Source organism: Canis aureus, chromosome 5, assembly GCF_053574225.1.
Source record: "Canis aureus isolate CA01 chromosome 5, VMU_Caureus_v.1.0, whole genome shotgun sequence".
Lineage (NCBI taxonomy): Eukaryota > Metazoa > Chordata > Mammalia > Carnivora > Canidae > Canis > Canis aureus.
In genome coordinates, this window is record NC_135615.1 from 65,923,379 (window position 1) to 65,948,812 (window position 25,434).

General features: G+C 41.6%; 1 protein-coding gene and 2 long non-coding RNA genes across 4 annotated transcripts in view; 1 reads left to right on the forward strand and 2 right to left on the reverse strand.

Annotated features, from left to right (window-relative positions):
* Nucleotides 1-670: 670 nt before the first annotated feature.
* LOC144314422 (uncharacterized) lies at nt 671-10,748 on the reverse strand. Of its 2 annotated transcripts, none has more exons than XR_013380301.1 (2): nt 5,566-10,748; nt 671-3,433 (listed from the first exon to the last, which is right to left on the reverse strand). It is a non-coding gene; the product is annotated as an uncharacterized LOC144314422 (long non-coding RNA). The 2 variants fall into 2 exon arrangements; XR_013380300.1 differs by having other exon boundaries at nt 671-4,832.
* LOC144314423 (uncharacterized) lies at nt 7,108-24,857 on the forward strand. The gene is made up of 3 exons (XR_013380302.1): nt 7,108-7,385; nt 9,879-10,003; nt 24,153-24,857. It is a non-coding gene; the product is annotated as an uncharacterized LOC144314423 (long non-coding RNA).
* The window catches only part of HEATR3 (HEAT repeat containing 3), a 52,470-nt gene continuing 44,191 nt past the window's right edge, over nt 17,156-25,434 (reverse strand). Inside the window, exon 15 of the mRNA XM_077898491.1 lies at nt 17,156-17,419. Coding sequence (XP_077754617.1) covers nt 17,378-17,419 — 42 coding nt within the window. The 3' untranslated portion in view covers nt 17,156-17,377. The remainder of the gene's footprint in view (nt 17,420-25,434) is intronic.

Sequence of the window (25,434 nt, forward strand, 5' to 3'; positions counted from 1 at the left end):
GCGCCGCCCGGTCGGCCCCGGCAGCCGCGCCGTGCGTCACAGAGGCCGCGGTGTGGAGCTGCGGGGGCCGCAACCGCCCGGCCCAACCGTCCCGCGCCGCCCGAAGAAGAGGCTGCATGTACCTGGGCGTCCAGGCGCCCCCGACGCGCGCGCCGGCCCCGGGCTGGGCTTCCCGGTCGCCGAAACCGGGCCGGACGGACGGACGGACGCCGGCTCCGCACCGAATGGATTGTGGGAGGCGCCGCCGCCGCACGCCCTGCCCTCCTCCTCCTCCCCCTCCGGCCGGCGGCCGCGGGGACCCCTCGGTTCTCGCGACCCCTCCCGAGATCTCCGCGCCGAGCCGCCTCGGGCCAGCTGCGACCCGCGGCCCTGACGCTGCGTGGACGCGGGCTGCGCGGGCGCCCCCCGACCCCGGCCCCGGCCCCGACCCGGGGCCCCTGCGCCGCCCGCGCGGCCGGACGCGCGTCCTGTGGAGCGTGTGAGCCCGCGGCTCGGAACCCCCCGCCCCCGCCCCCGCCCGGAGCCCGCCCGAGGCGCGCGCAGGTGCAGGCGCGGCGGCCCACAGGCTGCGGGGCGTGCAGGGAACCGTCTCGCCTCCAGGTGCGCCGGCAGCCGCGGGCAGGTCTCCTCCACTCCGAATTCAAGAAAACCCCGAACCTTTTAAGCCTCGGAACGAGGACCGTATCGTTGGCATCAGTCGAGATTTTCCAGAGTGGTTACTGGCCTGTCTTCCCTTGTCCCTGATTAACAACGACAAGGAAAGGGGAGTTTTAAGTATTTTAAATCCTAAAGAGAAAAAATAAAGAGTGAGCTCGTTTCCCGCGTGCCCTCGGAGGTTGGTCCAAAGTCCAGAAGGAGTCCCTGATGCCCTGTTGGGGCCGTTTGAGGAGCTCGATATTCCGGAAAGTTTGGCGGTTTTTTGGCAAAGATGAAAAAAATATTGGTCAAATCACAAAGCATTGCTCTACAGTTTTTCTTGCTCAGAGAAGAACATGGACGTAAATAGGAAAACACACCCTAAAAAACCCTAAAGAATTTTGGTTCATCCTCTTTGGTGATTTTCTACAAGTCAGTATTAAAAGTGCTCGCAGAATGCAATTTGATCCATACTGAGAATTACCAAGCCAGGAAAACGAGTAGTGGTATTCTTCAGGCTATTTACACGGACAAATTATACAAAAATAAAGCATTGTATAGAAACAGGTTTCTTTTGGGGGCGCGTGGCTGGTTCGGTTGGTGGAGCCTCGGACTCTTGATCTGGAGGTTATGAGTTTGAGCCCCTGGTTGGGTGTAGAGATACCTAAAAATTTTTTTAAAAAAAGGAAAAGGTTTATTCTGACAAACTTCAAACTTGTTTTAAGATTCAAACAAGAGGTTCGCCTGGTGGCTAAGTGGATTAAGCATCCAGCACTTGATCTCAGCTCAGATCTTGATCTCAGGGTCCTGAGTTCAACCGTGTGTTGGGTTCTATGCTGGGCATGGAGCCTACTTAAAAAAAAAAAAAAAAAAAATCAAACAAGACAATTGGAAAGCTGAAAAAAAGTAGACATTATCAAAATCCCACCATCTAGAAACAATCTCCAAAAAGACTTTGTTAAAACATTTCCAAAACTCTGTCCCTGCACATGCTATGTGTCAAGATAGCCTTTTTTATTTTAAATATTATTCAGTCTTTAAAAATATTTTTTCAGATATCAAAGAACACATTACATGCCACTGATAACTAAGCCAAAAAAAAAGTATTCAAAGTTAGTAATAGTTCATGCCAGAAATTAACATTTGTTATATTGGAGAGCCCATTTGTTCAGGCAAACCTTAAAAATTACTAAAGTATTGGCAAAATTATCAAATGAGTTGATATAAATAAAAGAACTTCATGAAATGTGGGCTGAGAGGGAAGATATTAGTTTGTTCTCCTGCAGGGAATGCTGACTAGTTAGCCCCATAACACATCCATGTTTCAGAGCATTCATTCAGTAAATCGTGGCTGAATGTCTACCATCGATGCAGAGCTGAGCTATTGCTTTAGAGAGGATAAATAAGCAACCAGGGTGTTTGGCTGGCTGCCATTAATTTACTGTCTGGTTAGGAAGGAAAAAAGAGGTAAATATTTAAATTGCAGTTTATTAATTTCAGCAAATATGTACCATTGTTGGGGATATGGCAATGAACAGTACTGATGAGGTCCCTTCCTTCATGGACCTTACATTCTAGTGGGTAAGGTAAGCATGTAAGGTCAGACAGTGGTTAAGTGCTACGAAGAAAAAGAAAGCAGGCTAAAGGGATAGTAACAGCCTGCTATTTTAAGATGGGCTAATCAGGGAAGGCTTCTCTGAGGAAGTGATATTTGAGCAGGGACTTAAATGCAGCAGTAGGCCATAACCATCTAGGGAATGATCTATCAGGCAGAGAGAATAACAAGTGCAAAGGCCCTGAGGCAAGAATATACTTCATGTGCAAGACAGCAAGGAAATGCAATTGAGTGTTGAATATATGCCATGCTATAAAGTTGTAATGAGTGTTGAATGTCAACCATGGTATAGAATTATAAAATATTTCTTGTGGAAGTTCCCTCAAAAATCATTCAGTTCAACATAAAACAGTGGAGAATTTTAAATACACAAAAATGTATTCATTTTCCCCAACATATCTGCAGTGTTTTTTCTCAAAATAATCTACTATTGCATTCAAAGAGATAGACTACACTAATTTCAATAAATTTTGATTACTCAACCTTTTCATTTTGCTATTTAGAACAAAAGAACAGACACTTATTACAGTCTTCAAAACCATCTGCATTAAATTGATGAGCCAAAAAACACGGTTATCACAAACTCAGACATTTTGCTCCATAATCTAATCTCCTATTCATTCTCAGTATTCTTATTCTTAGGGGGGAAAATTTGAGTCAATGGTTTTAACTTGGAAGATTTACTGAAACATCAAGATTCTGCAGAGTAAAAATCGAGTGGAAAAATGAGAAGAAAGTGAATTACCCAAGAATCAAGCAAATTTAAATATGATTTCATTGATTTATTAACTTGAATAAAACTGAAGGGAAATTGCACACACACACTACTACATGGTATTATTAATAGTTATTATAATTAAATCTTGGGCAGTTTGTGATTATATTACTTCACTCCCGAGTTAACAAGAAACACAAACGATAAGTCATATAGTTAAAGTTATTAGTATCTTCAGTGTTTAGGTCATGAAGCATTTGCTCCAGGTATTAATAATCTTGGATGTAGGGCACATTTACAAACCTTCCCCTTTTGCACACAATATACATCCTTGTACTGTGGTTTTTTTCTCCCTCATGAATTCAAACAGGATTCCAAGTAGGAGCATCTTTTTCAATGACATTTCAAAATAATTGGCAATGTGGAGGCCTGTATCTTGTTCTGGACAGTCAAAATTTCTTCCATTCCTATTTTAGAAACAAAATTGCTTAAATTCTGTGCCATTCTGGGATCTTTGGTGTGAGTGTGTGTGTGTGTATACGCATGTGTACGTTTAGGAGCTTTTTAGTATATATGTTATAAAATTCACCCATTTTAAGTGTACACTTTAATGAATGATTTTTAGTACATTTACAGACTTACGCAGCTATTGCCACAATCTGATCTTGGAATGTTTCTAACACCAAAAAGATCTCAAGAGCTTCTTTGTAGTCAATCTGTTTTCCCAACCCCATGCCCAGGCAAGTACTAATCTACTTTTTTATCTCTATAGATTTGTCTTTTCTGAATAACCTCTATTCTGGTTGGTGTTTCTATAGAATTTGACCATGGTAGCTGTTATAGCCCCCACAGAGAATTGCTTGCTTAGCCTAATGACAAAACAAAACAAAAAACACTGCCACAATGAGTGTATTTTCTCAAATTTCTGACCAATCTGTAAAAAAAGTTCCAGACGTTTTTTCAGAGTCAAGTTTATACAAGGCTGTTAAGGCAGCTCTTGCTACCATCTTTCCTCTTGTCCAGGAAATAGCTTCCTTGGCCATGAAAGCCCAGAAACTCAGCCAAGTTCCAACACCAAAACAATCCTCTGCATTTTACCATTTATTTTTATTTTTTTAGATTTTATTTATTCACTTGAGAGAGAGAACATGAACAGAGGGAGAGGGAGAAGCAGACTCCCTGCTGCGCAAGGAGCCCAGTGCAGGACTCAAGCTCAGGACCCTGAGATCATGACCCAATCTGAATAACTATTTCTTTTTAATACATCACTGCAGGGCAGTCTGTGGGAGAGGATGAAGACCCTAGATAAGGTGGTCTTGCCTAAGCAGGTGCTCACTCACAACTGCTTTTGTCAACTGTCATTGAAATTGCATTTCTAAAGACAAAGGTTCTTACTATCCATCAAAATCTCACTCTAGAATATTGCTAGAACCTTATATTACTTGAAATGCAGTCCAGACATTCTCCTTGAAAAAGTTACTTGGTATGATTGTTAATTTATCACCTTGATTGCCCATGGGGTGCTCAGATTGAACATTATTCCTAGGTATGTTTGTGAGGATAGCTATAGGTGAAACTAGCATTTCAAATGGGTGGACTCAGGAAAGTGGATTGCCCTCCCTCATGTGGGTGGGTCTTATCCTATCAGTTGAGGACCCAAATGTAAACAAAGGTAGAGGAAGGAGGAATTTGTCCCTTTTTTCTTGCCTTGCTGATGGAGCTGGGCCATTTCATCTCATCTTCTCATTTTTACACCATTGGCATCCCTGGTTTTCAGGACTTGAGACTCAGACTCAATTTTATCACCAATTTGACTGGGTCTCCAGCTTGTAGATAGCAGACTGTGGTACTTCTCAGTCTCCATAGCTGCATGAGCCAATTCCTCATAATAAGTATCCATACAAATCTCTACAAATGGAATATATTATGTATACAATAAATCCAAATAAGTCATACATATGAAAATGAGAAGTGGGGGTGGTGCTGTAATACCTAAAAATGTGGAAGTGGAGAAGTATCTTTGGAACTGGGTAATGGGTAGAGAAATGGAGTTTGAAAGTTCATGCTTGAAAAAGCCTACATGCCATGAATAGACATTCACTCATTCATTCATTGATAAGATTTTATTTTTTTAAAGATGTATTTATTTATTTTAGATAGCATGCAAGAGCAGGAGGAAGGGCAGAGGGAGAGGGAGAGAAGCAGACTCCCCACTGATCAGGGAGCCCGACATGGGGCTGGATCTCAGAACCCTGAGATCATGACCTGAACCAAAATCAAGAGTCTGCGCTTTAACCAACTGAGCCACCCAGGCACCCCAAGATTTTAGGTAATCTCTACTCCCAATATGGGGTTCAAGAGTTGTACGCTCTACCAACTGAGCCAGTCAGGAGCCCCACTAATAGATCTTTAAAAGTAATTCCGGTTGGGATGCCTGGGTGGCTCAGGGCATGATCCCAAGATCCGGGATCAAGTCTCACATCAGGCTCCCTGCAAGGAGCCTGCTTCTCCCTCTGCCTGTCTCTGCCTCTCTATCTCTGTGTCTCTCATGAATAAATAATTAAATCTTAAAAAAAAAAGTAATTCTGGCAAAGGGCACCTGGGTGGATGGATAAGCTTCCAACTCTTGATCTCAGCTCAGGTCTTGATCTCAGGGTCCTGAGTTCAAGCCCCATGGTGGGCTCATGCTGGGTGTGGAGTTTGCTTTAAAAAAAAAAAAAGTAATTCTGATTAGAGGTTAGAAAGAAAAGATGAGAACTGTAGAGAAAAGCCTCAGTCTGCTTAGAGATCCCTAAGTGGTCATGAACAGTATATTGGTAGAAATATGGACAGTAAGGCCCTTCTGAGGAGGTCTCAGATGGAAATGAGAAACATGTTACTGGAAACTGGACAAAAGGCAGTCCTGGTTATAATGTGGCAGAGAAGTGGCTGCATTGTGTTCGTTGTCTTCTAGTGTTTTATGGAAAGCAGAAATTGCAGACAATGAAACTGGGTATTTAACTGAAGTGATTTCTTTAAAAAAAAAAAAGGGGGGGGGTTGAAGGTGTGGCTTGGCTCCACCTGGCTGCTTATAATAAAATTTGAGAAGAAAGAAATGACTTAAAGACAGAATTGTTAAGCAAAGAGGAAGTAGAATTTAATGATTTGGAAAATTTTCAGCCTATGCATATTGCAAAAAATGAGAACATTACGGACATGGCCAAGCAGCCATTTGAGTTATTGGGTAATGAGTGTGGGTGTGAGCCACAGATTAATCAGCCACCCCAGGAGGATAACTGCCAGGAGTAGGAGATGGGAAAGAACGAAAGAAGGAAGGCTGTCAGACCTCAGGGGTTTCACGGGATGAGCCCATAGAACTAGTTAGCTGAGGTCACCACTATTCTTCAAGGGAAGAATGACCCCAAAGGCAATCAGGACCCCGGAGGCCATCAGGGCTTTCTCCCTGGTTTCAAAGTCTTTAATACTTGAACACATACATACAATCCAACAAAACAAAATAGCTCCGTGACTTCATATTTTAATGATTTCCAGAGTAAAATCACTTCTTGAGTGCTCAGGTGCTTAGCTGGTGCACTGCCCTCTATGTCCAAACACCTAGTTTATTATTCATTTCCATCTGACTCCCCTCCAGTATGTTTTGTGGCAAGCAAATTCAACAAGAGAATTGCAACAAACAGCAGTAAATATGTTTGGAACGTGTACATCATGCTTTGCCTCAAAAGAAAGCAGAAAGGCAAATTTTATTTCTGGATGTGTTGTAAGCCAAGCCACAGGGGACTTTTCTAGGTAAAATGCACAACTACGGGTGCCAAATTTTCCCTTACTGTGTATCTAGCCCAAAAGGCATTTCATTCAAGAAAAACTTGAGTAATTTAAGTTACAGAGTTACCCTAAAGTCTTTAGACAATCTGATAGGCTTTGAAAAGTGCAGCCAAAATAGCGAGGGGCAACTTCTGTATTTGTTTGGTAGAAGTGCAAAAAAGCCAAATAAAAATTTGCAGGCTCAGGACAAATGGACAGAACCCATTATACAGCAAGGAAAAGCAAGTCAGAGAGTAGAGCACAGACCTCGGGAAGCCACATACCATGTGCCACACATAGAAGCTGCTGAGGTTACTACTTAGGAAAAAATACTATGACACCCTGCTAGTGGAAAAGTTTCAAATCTGCAGCCCCAATCTGCTTTGAAACTAGTCTACATAACAAATTTAAGACATAGATACTGAAAGTCATTTCTCCGAGGGCTGGAGAGAATATTTGAAACTCGGTTATTCACTGTCAGTAATCGCAAGGGACTGTGACCACAGCAACATGAGATTTTTGACCTTGTTCAAAGTTCTAAAACTGGACCTGAAAACACACAACCATAATGAATGTTCAATGATTAATCAGGATCTGTGAACTGATGGTTGAAAAACAGTGAGTTATAAGATACCACTTCTATCTCGTTTTTTAGATTGTAATTAGGGGTGTGTGTGTATGTGTGTGCATATATAGCATTACAATCTCACAGGTGACACTAAGGCTGTATCAGCTTGACTGTTCAATCTGGTCAAGCCACGCATCTTGCCAACGTGGCTACAAGGTCGTGATTTTGACTCCTAGGAAGATCAACAGCTGCACTCACCCTCTTGGCTGAAATAACACCCTTCCCAGGAAACACCTGGATACTTAACCAGTTGGTGTCTTTGCCATTCATTCATACATTCCATCCTTCATTCCACTGTAACTCTAGGGTACAAAGATGAAGTCAGGGGAGTTGGTCACAGTCCAGTTGTCCATGGGTGTGTTCATGTGTTTTCTAGTTAATACATGTCATCTTTTTCCAATCGGCTGACGCACAAGCACCTGGAGGACAGGCTTGAGGGATATAATTCAAATGGGGCACCTGGGAGGCCCTGGAGCAGAGTGTCCTGGTGGCACATCTTTGGACTCCCAAGTGGTAAGAAGGAAAAAAGAAGAATGATCCAGGAGAATCTAGTTCAGCAGATTTCAAAGACCAAAGAGTACACGCCCCTCCTACTCCTACTTGTAATAGTGCTGTGGACACATGTAGTAACCACCCCTGTTCTAAAGTTGTTCAAACCCATTTTGTTGGGATCAGGCAGTTGAGAAAATTTGACTGCAGTGGAAGATTATGTTCATCTACGATACTATATGACCTATGGCTCATTCCCCCAAAATCACTGTGAATTAAATATCTTGCTATGAAGTATGAGAAACCCCAAAATAACGTTCTTATTTGTATTTTTCATAGCCATTCCAACTCATAAAATATGCAAAAAGCAAGAAAAAGTGGAAAGTGCATAAGAAAGTTTCTTTTAAAAAAAAAAAAAGATTTTATTTATTTATTCATGATAGAGAGAGAGAGAGAGGCAGAGGGAGAAGCAGGCTCCATGCCCAGAGCCCGACACAGGACTCGATCCCGGGACTCCAGGATCATGCCCTGGGCCAAAGGCAGGCGCTGAACTGCTGAGCCACCCAGGGATCCCCCATAAGAAAGTTTCTTGAGGGGAGCTTGGGTGGCTCAGTTAGTTAAGCAGCCAACTCTTGATTTTGGCTCAAATCATGGTCTCAGGGTCATGAGATTGAGCCCTGCCTCAGGCTCCTGTGCTGGGCGTGGAGCCTGATTAAGATTTCCTCTCTCTGTCTTCCTCTGGACCCCCATCCCTGAAAAAAAGAAAAAGAAAGAAAGTTTCTTGAAATGTCCCTGTGGTTGGACCAGCTTTTATGTAGTACCTACCACATAATGGGCTTCCAGGAAGAATAAAATAAATTCATTGTTCACACACACAGTTGGAAAAAATTCAACTTCATGCATCCCTTTGAATTACAATACACAAAAATCTGTGTTTCTCAGATTGATAAACATTAAACAGTATGTTACGCAGTACTGGTGAAGATATAGAAGAAACGAGTCTTGTTCACTGCCTGCAGAAGGACAAAGTGGAGAAAAGGCTTTGGAGGATTATTTGGGTCCTATCAAATTCAAAATGCATATAGCATTAGTCAGCTCTAGCTGTAGTAACAGAAAACCACAGACCAGGTGGCTTCAACAACAGAAATGTATTTTCTCACTGCTCTGGAGGCTAGAAGTCCAAGATCAAGGTGCCATCAAGGCTGGTTTCTGGTGAGACCTCTCTCCCTGGCTTGAAGATGGCATCTTCTCCCTGTGTGCTTTACATGTGCACATGCTGACAGAGACAGAAGTCAGGCATCTCTTCCCCTTCTTATAGGAACAGCAGTCATATTGGATTAGAGCTCTACCCTATGATCTCACTTAACCTTAGCTACCTTCTGAAAGGCCCCGTCTCCAAATAGGGTAGACAGGGAGGCTAGAGCTTCAACATATGAATGGAAGGGGGGGGCGGGGCACAAATGTGGTCCACAGCACCCAGCAAAGCTACTTTTAGAAATGTATTTTAGGGGCACCTGAGTGGCTTAGACGGTTGAACACTTGCCTTCGGCTCAGGTCACAATCCCAGGGTCCTGGGATGGAGTCCCACATCGGGCTCCCTGCTCACTGGGGGAGCCTGCTTCTCCCTCTCCCTCTGCTGCTCCCCCTGCTTTGTTCTCTCTCTCAAATAAATAAAATCTTTTTAAAAATAAATTTATTTTATATATTTTCATATGTGCATATAGATCTTTGAATAAGAATATTTAAAGTTGCTTTGTCTGCAGTAGCCAATATAAGCATCCATCAAGAGGAGTCTAGTTAAACTAAGGTACACTCAGTCAATAAAATACTACTATATGCCTGTTAAAATGAACAAACCAGCACTAAACATGTTGACATAGAGAAATCACTAAAATGTATCATTAAGTGGAAAAAGCAAGGTGAAGAGCAGTGTGTAGAATATGATCCAATTTCTATTAAAAAAAAAAAGCTTAAGTACCAATATTTTCTTTAAGGACTTGTAAGAAACCACCGACAGTTACTACCTCAAAGGAGTGGACTTGGAGCATGGGAGGAAGCACTTGTTCCTTCTAACCTTCTGTACTGTGTGCACTTTGCCCACCCTCTCTGTTCTGTGGAGGTATGTTACTTTTGTTAAAAAAAGAGATTGAGATAAATTTCACAGAGTAAAATCTTCACCATTTTAATTACTGAAAAGTGGTACTTAGTATGGTCACAATGTTATGCAACCATCACCTGTAGCAAGTTGCAAACGTTTTCATCACCCCAGGTGGGCAGGAAGTCCTCTTTCCCCCCTCCCCAGCCCTTGGCAGCCATTAATCTGCTGTTTCTATGGATCTACCTATTGTGATGTTTCATACACATAGAATCATATAACAAGTGGCCTTTGTTTCTGGCATCTTTTACTTAGAATAATGTTTTCTTTCCTTTTTTTATTTTTTGTTGTTGTTTTTAAAATTTACTTATATGCACAAAAGAGAGAGAGAGAGCATGAGCAGGGGGAAGGGCAGGAGAGGGAGAGAGAGAATCTCAAGCAGCCTCCCCATCAATCGCAGAGCCCGACACAGGGCTGATCCCCACGACTCCAAGATCACAATCCCAAGATCAAGACCCCAAATTCATGACCTGAGCTGAAATCTGAGTCAGATGCTCAGCTGACTGAGCCACCCAGGTGCCCCTCTTTTCAAAAAAAAAATTAAAGTACTTTCCACAGGGCAGCCCCGGTGGCTCAGCAGTTTTAGCACCACCTTCAGCCCAGGGCGTGATCCTGGAGACCCGGGATGGAGTCCCACGTCGGGCTCCCTGCATAGAGCCTGCTTCTCCCTCTGCCTGTGTCTCTGCCTCTGTGTGTGTGTGTGTCTCCCATGAATAAATAAATTAAAATCTTAAAAAATAATAATAAAGTAGCTTCCATGACCAACATGGTGATCAAACTCATGATCCTGAGATCAAGAGTCTCATGCTAGGGGATCCCTGGGTGGCTCAGCGGTTTAGTGCCTGCCTTTGGCCTGGGGTGTGGTCCTGGAGTCCTGGGATCAAGTCCCACGTCAGGTTCCTGGCATGGAGCCTGCTTCTCCCTCCTCCTATGTCTCTGCCTCTCTCTCTTCTCTATTATAAATAAATAAATCTTAAAAAAAAAAAAAAAAAGAGTCTCATGCTCTACCGAGCCAGCTAGACACTCCTAGGATCATGCTTTTGAGGTTCATCCATGTGGGATATGTATCCCTTTTTATGGCTATATGAATATAACACACTTAGTATTTTTTTTTTAATTTTTATTTATTTATGATAGCCACACAGAGAGAGAGAGAGAGGCAGAGACATAGGCAGAGGGAGAAGCAGGCTCCATGCACTGGGAGCCCAACGTGGGATTCGATCCCGGGTCTCCAGGATCGCGCCCTGGGCCAAAGGCAGGCGCTAAACCGCTGCGCCACCCAGGGATCCCCCACACTTAGTATTTTCATTCATCCATTAATGAACATTTGGGCTGTTTCCTTTTGGCTATTGTGAATAATGCTGCTATGAACATTTGTGTGCATGTTTTTATTTGAATACTGGTTTTCAGTTCTTTTGGGTACATACCTGGGAGTGGAACTGCTGGCCCATCAGGTAATTCTATGTGTAATGTTTTGAGAATGAATATTGGTTTTTCTTGTGCTTAAATGTTTAATTTCATGCCATAAATGAAACTGTATAAGACAGGATTTGAAAGATCTTTTAGTAGAATCTCTAGAACAAATAGACATTGACAACGGACATTATCTGAATTAAATTAGTAACTTGGATTTAACAATATATTTTGACTTAGGGCCTGTTAGATATCTTGTATAAAGTGAACACTCTAATGTTCTTGCTATTGAAAACAGCGTATCTCAAAAGCATGTAAGTGGGATCCCTGGGTGGCGCAGCGGTTTGGTGCCTGCCTTTGGCCCAGGGCGCGATCCTGGAGACCCGAGATCGAATCCCATGTCGGGCTCCCGGTGCATGGAGCCTGCTTCTCCCTCTGCCTCTCTCTCTCTCTCTGTGACTATCATAAATAAATAAAAATTAAAAAAAAAAGCATGTAAGTATTCTTTTGATAACACTAATATCTTAAAATATAATGCAACAGGTAGTAGTTATTTTAATTTAAGAGAGATTGTTTGTTCATTCAAAAAATAACTATCAGCCACTTCATGCCCATTAGGATTGTTGTTATAAAGAATATAGAAAATAACAAATGTTGTCAAAGATGTAAAGAAATTGCAATTTTTGTGCACTGTTGGTGGGAAGGTAAGATGGTACAACTGCTATGGAAAACAGTATGGTGGTTCTCAAGAAATTAAAAATAGAACTACCATATGATCCTGCAATTCCATTTCTGGGTATCTAAAGAATTGCAATCAGAGATTTGATTTTATATATATATATGTTCATAGCACCATTATTTACAGCCAAGAGGTATAAATAACCCAAGTGTCCATCAACAGATGAATGGATAAGTAAAATGTGGTGTCTTTCTCGATAGATAGATAGATATAGCTATATGGAATAATATTCATTATACACCCACACACAATGGAATAATATTCAGCCTTAAAAAGGAAGGAAACTGGGGCAGCCCTGGTGGCCCAGCGGTTTAGCACTGCCTTCAGTCCAGGGTGTGATCCTGGAGACCCAGGAGGATTGAGCCCCATGTCAGGCTCCCTGCATGGAGCCTCCTTCTCCCTCTGCCTGTGTCTCTACCTCTCTGTCTCTGTGTCTCTCATGAATAAATAAAATTAAAAAAAAAAAAGAAGGAAACTCTGGGGTGCCTGGGGGGATCAGTTAGTTAAGCACCTGACTCTTGATTTTGGCTCAGGTTGTGATCTTGGGATCGCAAGATCAAGCTCAACCCAGGCTTGAAAGAAAGAAGCAAGACTACACTGTAGTGACTTAGCCATACCACTGTGAGAGGGACATTTAGGTAGTTGGCAATCTTTTGCTGGTATAAACACTGCTCTGAGGAAGATCTTCAGAGAAGCTCATGTCATTCTACCTCTTTTAATAACAACTCTATTGTTACTTTTTAAAATTAACCCCCAGACCTACCCAAGCAATCATCAAGGTGATTCCCCTTTTCAGAGGCACAAATGCAGGCAGTGTGGATAAGCAAGTTCTTGTAGTTTTTATACCTGTTGTCTCTCCTAAATGAAAACATTGTTTTCCAAACTGGGGTGTATTGCTCTAATTTTCCAGTATCTCATTTCATCTCATGCCTGTTAGGTAAGAGCTTAGCAATTATCTTATTGGGCTGCACTTTCACACGTAGTACAGCAAGAATTTCCATCCACACGCTAATAGATGAGATCTTGAAACAGCCTTGAAGTTAGATGTTTGGACCTCAGAACCCAAACCCAGGCATCTGTGGGTTTAGAGTTTTAGAGTGAAATATTTCCCTCTTGAATTTGCTTTTCATATAACTGGCAGTGAAATGACATGGCAAATGTGGGGGTGCCATCATATTTTTCCATGAGAATTTTTTAACATGTTGCTTTCCCATTTCAAATAACTATATTGTTCTGATCCTAAGTAGACTGAAATATAATTTAATCTAGCATCAAATTAATTTCTCTAAGAGATATAAACTGACTTAAGCAATTTTTGATATCTGCAGAAGGAAATGGAAATGAGAATTCTCTTCTATCCTAAGGCAAGAAATTTAAGATAATCACCTTGCACACTGACAAACATTATTCCACGAGTATGGCTAATGCACAAAGCAATGACACACCCAGAATATAAATTTATGAATTTACAAACTTTTACACACATACACAATTCCCCCCACACACACACAATGCAACTTTAATATTTCTTGTGTTGCTTTGGGTTTTCCTGAAAGCAAACACTGAGCCAAGGTGTCAAGTGCCAGCATTTTATGTGGCAGGTGATCCCAGGAGACACAAGTGGGGAGAGGAGAAATCAGATAGACAAGAGAGGGCAGCAATGAAGGTTTGTTTTCAAGCAAGGTCTAAGACTTAATCCTGCTGGAGAACTCTGGGACCTCCGAGTCTCCCCACAGAGTGGGCAAGAGTCTTGGGTATTTACACACTTCTTGCCAGTCATTGATGGAGGGATTCTGGTGGGGGAGGGGTGGAGTTTCCTCCATTCCTTATACTTCTGAGCTGTCATGTTGGGGCCAAGCAGGGACCCTGGAGCCAAAGAAAGTCAGCAAGCAAGGAAATTTGGGGACTGGTAGTTGGAAGTCTGGCTGATAACGCACCAAAGTGGTAAGCATGAGGGTAGATGTGTGCAAGGCAGCATTGCCACATCTTTCTTCCTGAAACTTCTAAGTAAAATTAATGGCCTCTTCTTTTTCTTCCATAATTTAGTTGGCTGTCCATATCATTATACATATGACAGACACTCACATTCTCTTTCATTCTCTGCAGAGACTCTGCAAGCCCCCTCCCCGCCACCTCCCACAGATTGGGAGGAACAGAGACTCCCTCACCTCTCATCTCCAGCAGGAAAGAGCACGGTGACCACCATGTAACATGCAGCTTCCAGATGCTCAGTTCTTTCTAAAGCCCTCTTTAAAATTCTAGAACACAGGAGGTTTCTCAGGTTTCTAGTTGTCATTTTTCTTTTCAAATGTTAAGAGAAGAAATGTGGGCCAATTTATGGAATTAAAAATACTATGTTCTAAATGTATATGTCAAATGGTGTTAAGTACTAAAGAAGAAAAATACAGTAGAGAAAGGCAGTATATTTTTTCTTTTTACCATTTGGTGATTCAAACTCTAGGATCTTGTGCACAGTCACACAAATACTAGAATATTCAGCATTGTCTGTAGCAGCAAGAGACTAGAAACAATCTAGACATCCATCAATGTAAGATGCATCTGTATAGCATTTAACATGTGTTGGTCACTGTTCTGTTTCACAAATATTAACCCACTTAACCCTCAACAACAAACCTGTTCAGTGGCATGGTCTTTATTTATCATTCCCTTTTTCAGATATGAAAACTGAGGCACAGAAATTAAGTCATTTGTCCATGTTTACACAGTGAGGATAGGGTAGAGTCAGGATTCAAATCCACACTATCTAGCTCCAGAGTCTAATCTCTTGAGCTGGATGCAGGGCTGCCTCCCTCTCTATGGAAAAACTAATTAAATCATGGTTCCAACCCTTCAATAGAATTCTGTGGAGCTGCTGAAAAGAATTGGGGCAGTTGTGTACACATTGATGTGGAAAGATCCCTAAGATACTAACAACATCAAGGAGTAAGCTACCATTTGCATCCCAAATGGGAGAAGAACACATACATTTGCTTCGTTATGCAAAGAGCATTTCTAGAAGGACACATGCAAAACCAGTAGGGGTACTTTCTGGAGAGGAAACGGAAGACACAAAAACTTTTCATGGACGTTTTCTGGCATTTTTTAATTGTTTATCATACACATGTAATACCTGTTTTCTAATATATAAGTTAAATATAACTTTAAAAGATTGAAAGAATCTATAACTTCTTTTATTTTTTTTAAAGATTTATCTTTTTTTAAAGATTTAAAAAGATCTAATCTTTTTAAAGATTTATTCATTCATGAGAGACAGAGAGAGAGAGAGAGAGAGAGAGGCAGAGACACAGGTGGAGGGAGAAGCAGACTCCATGCAGGAAGCCTGACGTGGGACTCGATCCCGGGTCTCCAGGATCACGCCCTGGGCTGCAGGCGGCGCTAAACCGCTGTGCCACCGGGGCTGCCCCCCTAACTTCTTTTAATAGAGCAATGAAAAATGTCCTGTTTTGAATTTTCCAAACTTATTTAAATTTATAATTCAAGGTGAAAGACCAAAAGCCCAGTCGGTTGAGTGCTCAACTCTTGATTTGGGCTCAGGTCCTATTCTTAGGGTTGTGAGGTCGAGCCCTGTGTTGGGCTCCACGCTCAGCATGGAGTCTGCTTAAGGTTCTCTCTCTCTAAAATAAATAAAATCTTAAAAAAAGAAGACTGTGCTGATTTTAGACATTTTCTGACTTTGTTAGTAATCTTTGAACTAAAAAAGGAAAAAAGGCAGTCAACTATTTCAAACAGCTTTGTGAAATCATTTTGGCTCCATGGCCTATACCTGTTCCACCGTCTGCAATTAAAAATCTGATGGCCCTAAAAATGATCCACTCTTCCTATTAATAGCATATATTTAAAAACATCTTCATTTCTTCCTATTTTACTTGAATAACTTTGTCTTTTATGTTAAATAAACTCAAGAAATTGGTCCCTACAAATGAGAGTAGCAAAGTGTTTTTCCTGATTTCATAGTAAATGGAAGTAATTAAAGAAGCTCCTTTACTCAAAAGGAATTTTTTCTTTTCATGGACAGGCATACATTGCTGAAAATGTTAAAATTTTAGGGCAGCTGTGTTCTCAAAATTAGGATTCCTATATAAGATTAGGGAAGATAAAAATACATTTAAACAAATATTGGAAACCACTTGCTTATAATTTCTCACTCTGCATAGAAAAAGGATAACTCAAGTTAATTCTGTTCATTAAAATAAGAAAATACTCAAGTGGGCCAAATAGTTTCAATTAAAGATATAAATTTCTCAAATAAAAATAAATAAATAAATAAAATAAAATAAATTTCTCAAGTAGAGCAAAATTCGAGACTCTTCTACAGAATAAAGACATAACACTTTTTTTGGTTAGGTAGTAAAACTAAGGTGAACTTTTAACTGGAAAAGGGGAGAAGATAAAAAGCGTATGACTCAAGACCGGAAACTCTCAATGCTTCTTACCAAGAGAAGTAGTAAACGGGCTTCAAGGTATAGGAGGGAAAAAACCAACATGCTTAAAAAGGAAATTAAAATCTCTTAGGGAAATGCTTCCTCAACTCAAACTACAGGTATGTTTATCTAACTTGGGCCTGAACTTCCCATCTCAAGAAACAGACCATTATTTGATCATTTCCAGAAACTGGAAACCCAGTGCCCTCCTGGGGCTTTCTTTCTCTCCGTCCTCCACATCCAGTGCATCACCAATTCATTCATTCATTCGCTGAAAGTCAACGAGCAATTGTGACTCCATCCCTCAGCTCCTGTCTCTTTCTGTCCTTGACAAGTTTCCCCAGAAGCTTCCCCTCCCTGTCCCACACACTGTCCAGCCCCCTTCAATCTGACTTGGGAAACTGGAATCACTTCATAGAGTGATTGCTAACATCATCAGTGACATCTACATCCCTAAACCAGTGGACCTTAATACATGTTCCACATGATTGGCCCCGTCCACCTTCTGAAAGCATTTCCTACCTTTTCACTTTTCTGGATTTTCTCCTACCTCTCAGGTCATTTCTTCTGTTTCCCTTCAGGTTCATCCTCCAGCCAGGTGACCAAAAATGAGATTTCTTCAAGGCATAGTCTCAGTCTTCCTTCTATTCTCTTTTTACTTCTTTCTAGACGAGCAGTCCTCAAAGTGTGTTCCACAGATCCTTTGGGGGTTCCCACAAGGTCAAAACTATTTTTGCAACAATACTAAAATGTGACTTGCCTTTTTTGCTGTGTTGGCACATTGGCCTGTGGGCACAAAAGCATTGGCTCATAAAACTGCTGGTGGTTAGTATGAATCAAGGCATTGGCACCAAACTGTACCAATACTCATTGTATTCTTCCCTATTGTGCACTTACAGGAAAAAAAAACTGCACTTAGGATTGTGATTGATGGAGGTGCCTGGGTGGCTCAGTTGGTGAAGCATCTGCCTTTGGGTCAGATCATGAAGCCAGGGTCCTCGGATTGAGCCCTGTGTCAGGCTCCCTGCTCAGTGGGGAGCCTACTTCTCCCTCTCCTGATTCCCCCTACCCTGCCGCTCATGCTCTCTCTCAAATAAATAAAATGTTAAAAAGAGAATGTGCTTGATGTTGTATGTTAAGTATACTGAAAATTTTTTTTAAATGTGCTTGATGAATTAGTAAAAAATATTTAATTTTATTAAACCTTGACTCTTGAATATGTCTCTTTCCATACAGGTATCAGTTATTCTAGCACATTTTACTAAAAATATTATTTTTTTATTGAATCAACTTGGCATCTTAGTGGAAAAGCAATTGGCCATGTAATTATAGGTCTATTTCTGGACTTTCAATTTTGTTCTTTTTTTTTTTAAGATTTTATTTATTTATTCATGAGAGACAGAGAGAGAGAAAGAGGCAGAGACACAGGCAGAGGGAGAAGCAGGCTCCATGCAGGGAGCCTGTTGTGGGACTCAATCCTGAGTCTCCAGGATCACGCCCTGGGCCAAAGGCAGGCACTAAACCACTGAGCCACCCAGGGATCCCCTAATTTTGTTCTTTTGATCTCTGTGTCTTACTTTAATCCCTGTACTTAAAATCAGGTTGTGTAAGTTCTCCAAATTTGTTCACCTTTTAAAAAGTTGTTTTGGATATTGTAAATCCTTTGTATTTCCACATAAATTTTAGAGCCAGCTTGTCAATTTCTACAGAAAAGCTTGCTGAGGTTTTAACTGGGATTGCTTTGGATCTACAGACCAATTTGGGGAGAAATGTCATCTTCCAATCCATGCACATGGTATCTTTCTCCATTTGTATAGGTTGTAATTTCTCTCAACAATGTTTTGTAGTTTTCAATGTACATATCTTTCTTCTTTTTTTTTTTTTTTTAAGATTTATTTATTTTAGAGAAGAGAGGAGGGGCAAAGGGAAAGAAAGAATTCTGAAGCAGGGGCAGCCCTGGTGGTGCAGCGGTTTAGTGCCGCCTGCAGCCCAGGGCATGATCCTGGAGACCCTGGATCGAGTCCCACGTCAGGCTCCCTGCATGGAGCCTGCTTCTCCCTCTGCCTGTGTCTCTGCCTCTCTCTCTCTCTTTCTCTGCATCTCTATGAATAAATAAATAAAATCTTAAAAAAAAAAAAAAAAAAAAAAAGAATCCTGAAGCAGATTTCCCACTAAGCATGGAGCCCAAGATGGTGGGCCTGATCCCAGGACTCTAAGATCATGACCTGAGCTGAAATCAAGAGCTGGCTGCTTAACCAACTGAGCCACTGGGGTACCCCTATCCTGTGTATCTTTTATAAATTTATTCCTATGTACATTTTTGGATGCTATCATAAATATGATTATCTGAATTTCTGTTGGATTCTTCATTACTAATATGTGACTGTGATATATTGATCTTGTATCCTGTGATCTTGTTAAACTTACTAATTCTAATAGCTTTTTTTGTATGCTTTTAAGGACTTTCTATATATATATCAATTGCAAATAAAGGTAGTCTCACGTCTTCCTTTCTAGTACGTGTCTTTTACTTACTTTTTTGCTTTATTATACTGGTTAGGATTCCCAATATGATATTGGATAAAAGTAGCCAGAGTGGAAATCCTTGCCATGTTTCTGATCTTAGGCAAAAATAATTCAGTCTTTCACTGTTAAGTATGATGTTAGCTGTAGGTTTTTTTTTTTTAATGTTCTTTAAAAGATTGAGAAAATCTCCTATTCCTAGTTTGCTAAGAGTGGTAGGTTTTTGTCAAATGCTTTTCCTGCATCTATTTTTTTTTTTTTTTTTTTTTTTATTTATGATAGTCACATAGAGAGAGAGAGAGAGAGGCAGAGACACAGGCAGAGGGAGAAGCAGGCTCCATGCACCGGGAGCCCGACGTGGGATTCGATCCCGGGTCTCCAGGATCGCGCCCTGAGCCAAAGGCAGGCGCCAAACCGCTGCGCCACCCAGGGATCCCCTTTTCCTGCATCTATTAAGAGGGTCATATGGTTTCCACATCCATTCTGTACAAGTAACAGAAAATGTGAATCACTGGTTTAAATCATAATGACTTTTTTATCTCAGAAAAAATCCAATGAAGGGGTTGGTTACCTCCCTTCTGTGGCTGAAAGATGGATCCAGTAGTGCTGCTTTTGCATTCAATCTGTTGCAATATGTTGTCATGATTGAAGTATAGGAGGAAAATCTAGACTCACACAGATATTATTAATATAAGCCAATCACAGTAATTCCATTCCCCTTATCAGTGGTTGAAGTAAGGTATTTGACCCAATTCTGGCCACTGATAATCTGAGGCTACAGCAGGCTGGCTGCATGCTGACCAATCTTGGCTCCTCTTTTGGGGCACAGACTAAGATTACATTTCTCAGCCCCTTATGCTGTTAGGTTAGGGTGGGAAATAGTTCTAGCCAATGCAATGTGGGCAGAAATAAGACTTGCCACTTTGGAGCTTGGCCCTAAAATTTCAAGTGATAAAATTTTATCTGGGTCACTCTCTTTTGCTCACCCATAAGGCTAAAAAGACTGGACTCCAATATTGTGGAAGCATGTCAAAGAGTTTACAGTTAAGTCTTAAAATCAGGTTGTGTAAGTTCTCCAAATTTGTTCACCTTTTAAAAAGTTGTTTTGGATATTCTAAATCCTTTGTATTTCCACATAAATTTTAGAGTCAGCTTGAATCCCGAAGAGAGCCACCCAACTTGCACAGAACTGTGATGTAAGAAATAAATTTTTATTGTGTTAAGCCACTTGGGTGATTGAGATTGTTAAAGCGTATAACATTAAGTACTCTGATACAGAGATCTGCTATGAGGGCTTCTGGGACAGGTATTCAGGTCTTAAAGACACAAGAGGAGGGGTGCCTGGGTGGCTCAATCAGTTAAGCATCTACCTTTGACTCCTGATCTTAGGGTCCTGGGATCAAGGCCCATTGGGACTCCCTGCTCAGCGGGAAGTCTGCTTCTCCCTCTCCCTCTGCTACACCCCCCGCCCAACTTGTGCTAACAAATAATAAAATCTTTTAAAAAGACAGAGACATAATGAGGAGAAAGTCCCCTTTCTGGCTCTGGACTAGTGTCTACAACCACAAAAGGGAACTAGCCTACGTGGCGGAAGAAGGCAGAACAAAAATTGGAAAGAAACTGGATATTTGATGACGTCAATGAGCTGCTGAATCAACCAGCCCTCTCACTGGATTTTATGTGAGACAGTAAGTTCACTACAATTTTAGACAGTGGATCCATGTTTTCTGTTGTTTGCACTAAAAACCATCGTATCTGATACATAACAAATAAAAAACTCATCAGTTTTCCCCTAGCCTGCTCCTCTTTTGGTGTTTCCTATTTTGGTAAATGGTAATACCATCCAACAAGTTATGTAAGCCAGAAACCTGACTCAACCTTGACGCTTGCCTCCATCTTACTGTTTTCCCCATGTGTCTAATCCATCACCACCTGCTGTTTTATCTTTCTACTTCATCAAACACCACACTGATCAAAACCAACACCATCTATCTCCCATACCACCCCAGTAACCTCCTGGCTGGTCCACCTGCTTCTCCTCTGGCTCACCTCTAATCTTTTCTTCACACCATAGCCAGAGCAGAAGTTTCCAAAATTTTAGCCTGATCATATCACCCTCTTTGTTAAAAAATACTTGAGGGACTTCATTTTCCCATTACTTGTAAGATAAAGATGGAACATCTTAAAAAACCCTGGCAGTCTGAACCCCATCCTGCCTCACTAGTCACACCTTGCAATGAACACCCACCACATGGAAGCTTCTACTGACCCCTCATCTTTGTCTCACTCTCTCAGGCCCCACCCAGGATCTTTATAGATGCTGTTCCCTCTCGCTGGAAACTATTTTCCTTGCTTCTTCTCCTAGTTAACTACTTCTATCACTTCTCCAGGAAGTCTTCCCTGGTCTCCAGTGGCCTCAGCTTTAGGTACCCTCTCTTTGTAGTACTTGTCACTTGCAATCTTACATAGATTATATCTGTCTCCTACTAGCCCACAAGCTCTGTAAGACAAGGACTATATTTGCTTACCTTGGCATCCTCTATAGCTAGCAGAATGCCTGGCACATGGGAGCTTCAATAAATCCAATGAAGAATGAAGTGCTATATGAAGAAAGAGTAAATATATGGTACAAGACACTCTGAGTGTCTAGAACACGGATTCCTGATCTTATCTAAATGGTTAGAGAAAATTTCCCTACGGAATTACTGATTCTATTTTTTTAAGATTTTATTTTTAAGTGGGGATCAAACTCACAACCCCAAGATCAAGAGTCACATGCTCTACTGAGTCAGCCACATACTGTACTGAGTTTTAAAGGATGACAAGGGGACAGCCCCGTGGCGCAGTGGTTTAGCGCCGCCTGCAGCCAGGGGGGGGATGATCCTGGAGACCCGGGATCGAGTCCACATCAGGCTTGTTGCATGGAGCCTGCTTCTCCCTCTGCCTGTGTCTCTGCCTCTCTCTCTCTCTCATTCTGTGTCTCTATGAATAAATAAATAAAATATTTTAAATAAATAAATAAATACATACATACATACATACATACTAGGGGGAAAAAAAAGGATGACCAGGGGTTAACTAGATGAAGAAAAGAAGCCTGGCAGTGGGTATGCATATGCACGTCAAACAAAGGAGCATGGCACACTCAAGCAACTGCATAAAGAGCAAAATGGCTGATGCTGAGTGAGGCAGCGAGCAGAGCAGACCAGAGGGCCAAGCAGAACCAGACTATGGTTCTACACTGGAGCATTTGCTTTTTCAGCCTTTTAAATATCAGTTTCCTACGTTTCCATTTTCATAGAATTTCAAACAATGAGAAGTTGCAAGAATAGTTCAGAGAAGCCCCATGTACCTTTTCTCAAGTTACTATCTTTCTTTTGCCCTATTTGCTTTATTATTCCTTCTAATTTTTTTTTCTTGAATCATTGGAGAGTAAATCAGAGACATCCTGTCACTTTACAAAGATATTCTCTTCCATAGTGATTGAATCAGGGAATCAAACATTGAAAAATTACTGTTTTCTACTTGTTTTTGCAAATTCCACCTGGTCAGTTGTCTGTTTTATCCATTATAGCAGTTTCTATCCTGGTCTCACACCATTCCTGAATCTCACATTGTCTCATCAATTCATTTTGATATTCATCCAGGGCCATTTTGGCAGTCAAATAGAATGCTATTGATAATTATGCTGGGCTAACAGGCACAAATCCAGACTCTATCAGGCAAACCTGGCCCTCGGGTCATGCTACTTACAGGATAAGGTGAGGATTCTAAACCTTTTATCTTGTGGGTAATGGGAACCATTGAAGTGATTGAGCATAAAAGCCAGGAAGAAACTTGAGTAAGTTCGTGTTTTAAGAAGACTACCTTCGGGGGATCCCTGAGTGGCCCAGCGGTTTAGTGCCAGCCTTTGGCCCAGGGCACAATCCTGGAGACCCAGGATCGAATCCCACGTCGGGCTCCTAGTGCATGGAGCCTGCTTCTCCCTCTGCCTGTGTCTCTGCCTCTCTCTCTCTATCATAAAAAAAAAAAAAAAAAAAAAAAATCGGGGATCCCTGGGTGGCGCAGCGGTTTGGCGCCTGCCTTTGGCCCAGGGCGCGATCCTGGAGACCCGGGATCGAATCCCACGTCGGGCTCCTAGTGCATGGAGCCTGCTTCTCCCTCTGCCTGTGTCTCTGCCTCTCTCTCTGTGTGTGACTATCATAAATAAATAAAAATTTTAAAAAAAATCTATCATATATATATATATATAAAGACTATCTTCGCTCTATTGTGAAGAAGAAAATGGGAGCAATATTTGCGTAATAAATGTTGAGTGAATAAAGAAATTTGTTAAGAAACAAATGCATCTAAAATTGCTCAGAATACTGATTTAAAGTTTGAAGAGTAACCAATGCAATACATGGGCAGCCCAGGTGGCTCAGCGGTTTAGCACTGCCTTCGGCCCAGGGCATGATCCTGGAGACCCGGGATCAAGTCCCACATCAGGCTCCCTGCATGGAGCCTGCTTCTCCATCTGCCTGTGTCTCTGCCTCTCTCTCTCTGTGTCGCTAATGAATAAAATCTTTAAAACAAAAACAAAAAACAAAAAAACCCCAATGCAATACAAAATTGCAATTCTCAACCTGATGTCCATGCATGAATCAAAAAAACCCATAAACATTCTGAACTCTGCTGATGCAGAATGCAGGTACGTGCACGTGGCGGTTTCAAAAGATGTCCACTGGGGTGCCTGGTGGTTCAGTCAGTAGATAATGAGACTCTGGATCTTGAGGTTCTAAGTTTGAGCCCTCACATCATATAGAGATTACTTAAAAACAAAATGTAAACATATGTGTGTGTGTGTGTACCAGTTATTTGATAACCCTCGCTTCAAGAAGTGGAACTGAATTTTCCTCCCCGAGTGTGCACTGGAATCAGTGACTTGCAACAAATTAAATGTGGCAGAAGTGATGGTGTGTCACTTCTGAAACTAGCTTTCTCCTCTCTCTCTCAGATACTGATTCTGGGGGCAGCCAGGTGCTATGTCATGATGACATTCACAGTGAGGAACGGAGGCCTCCTGCCAACAGCCATGTGAGCGAGCCACCTTGGAAGAAATCTTCCAGCCCCGGTCAAGATTTCAGTTGACTGCAACTGTGGCCAACATCTTTCCTGCAACCTTGTAAGACTCTGAAGAAGAACCACTCAGCTAAGCTGCTCCTAAATTCCTGACCCAAAGAAATTAAGAGATAATTTTTTTTATTTTAAGCTACCAATTTTGGGATAATTTGTTACACAAAAGATATTTAATGAGGTACATTTGGATGAGGAGTCTATGATTTTCATTAGATTCTCAGTAAAATTGATGATCTGAAAAAGGGTAAAAATTACTACTCCAAAGCAGGTACTAGATTTTTAAAAATCTTTGGTCTATAGTTTCTACGGGTTAATTTTTATACAAGTTTGGGATTAGGTTCAACAAATGAGAAAATTCAATTCTCCAAACCACTGGAAGACTCAAAAGATTGTTTAAAAATGCTGTTGTAGGGGGACTCCTGGGTGGCTCAGCCCTGCCTTTAGCCCAGGGCGTGATCCTGGAGTTCTGGGATCGAGTCCCAAATTGGGCTCCTTGCATGGAGCCTGTTCTCCCTCTGCCTATGTCTCTGCTTCTCTCTGTGTGTCTCATAAATAAATAAATAAAATCTTAAAAAAAAAAAAATGCTGTTGTAGGGGTGCCTGGGTGGCTCAGTCAGTTAAGCATCTGACTCTTGGTTTCAGCTCAGGTCAAGTCTGGGTCCTGAGATTGAGGCCCACGACAGGCTCTGCACTCAGTGGGGGAGTCTGCTGGAGATTCTCTCCATTTCCCTTTCCCCCTCCCCCCACTTGTGTGCGGGCATGGGCACATGCTCTCTCCTTAATAAATAAATCCTTTTTTTAAAATATTTTATTTATTTATTCATAGACACACAGAGAGAGAGGCAGAGAGACAGGCAGAGGGAGAGGGAGAAGCAGGCTCCATGCAGGGAGCCCGACGTGGGACTCGATCCCCGGTCTCCAGGATCACACCCCAGGCTGCAGGCGGTGCCAAACTGCTGCGCCACCAGGGCTGCCCTAGATAAATAAATCTTAAGAAAAAAAAAGGGCAGAGAAAAGCAAACTTTACCCCAACCTATCAAACTAAGATCCAACAGTATATCTAATAGAAATGAAGTACTTTTTCATTTTCTAAGGAAAGTCTACCATTAGACCTAACCATAATTCTGACATAATAGATCTATAAATTATTGCTAAAGAAA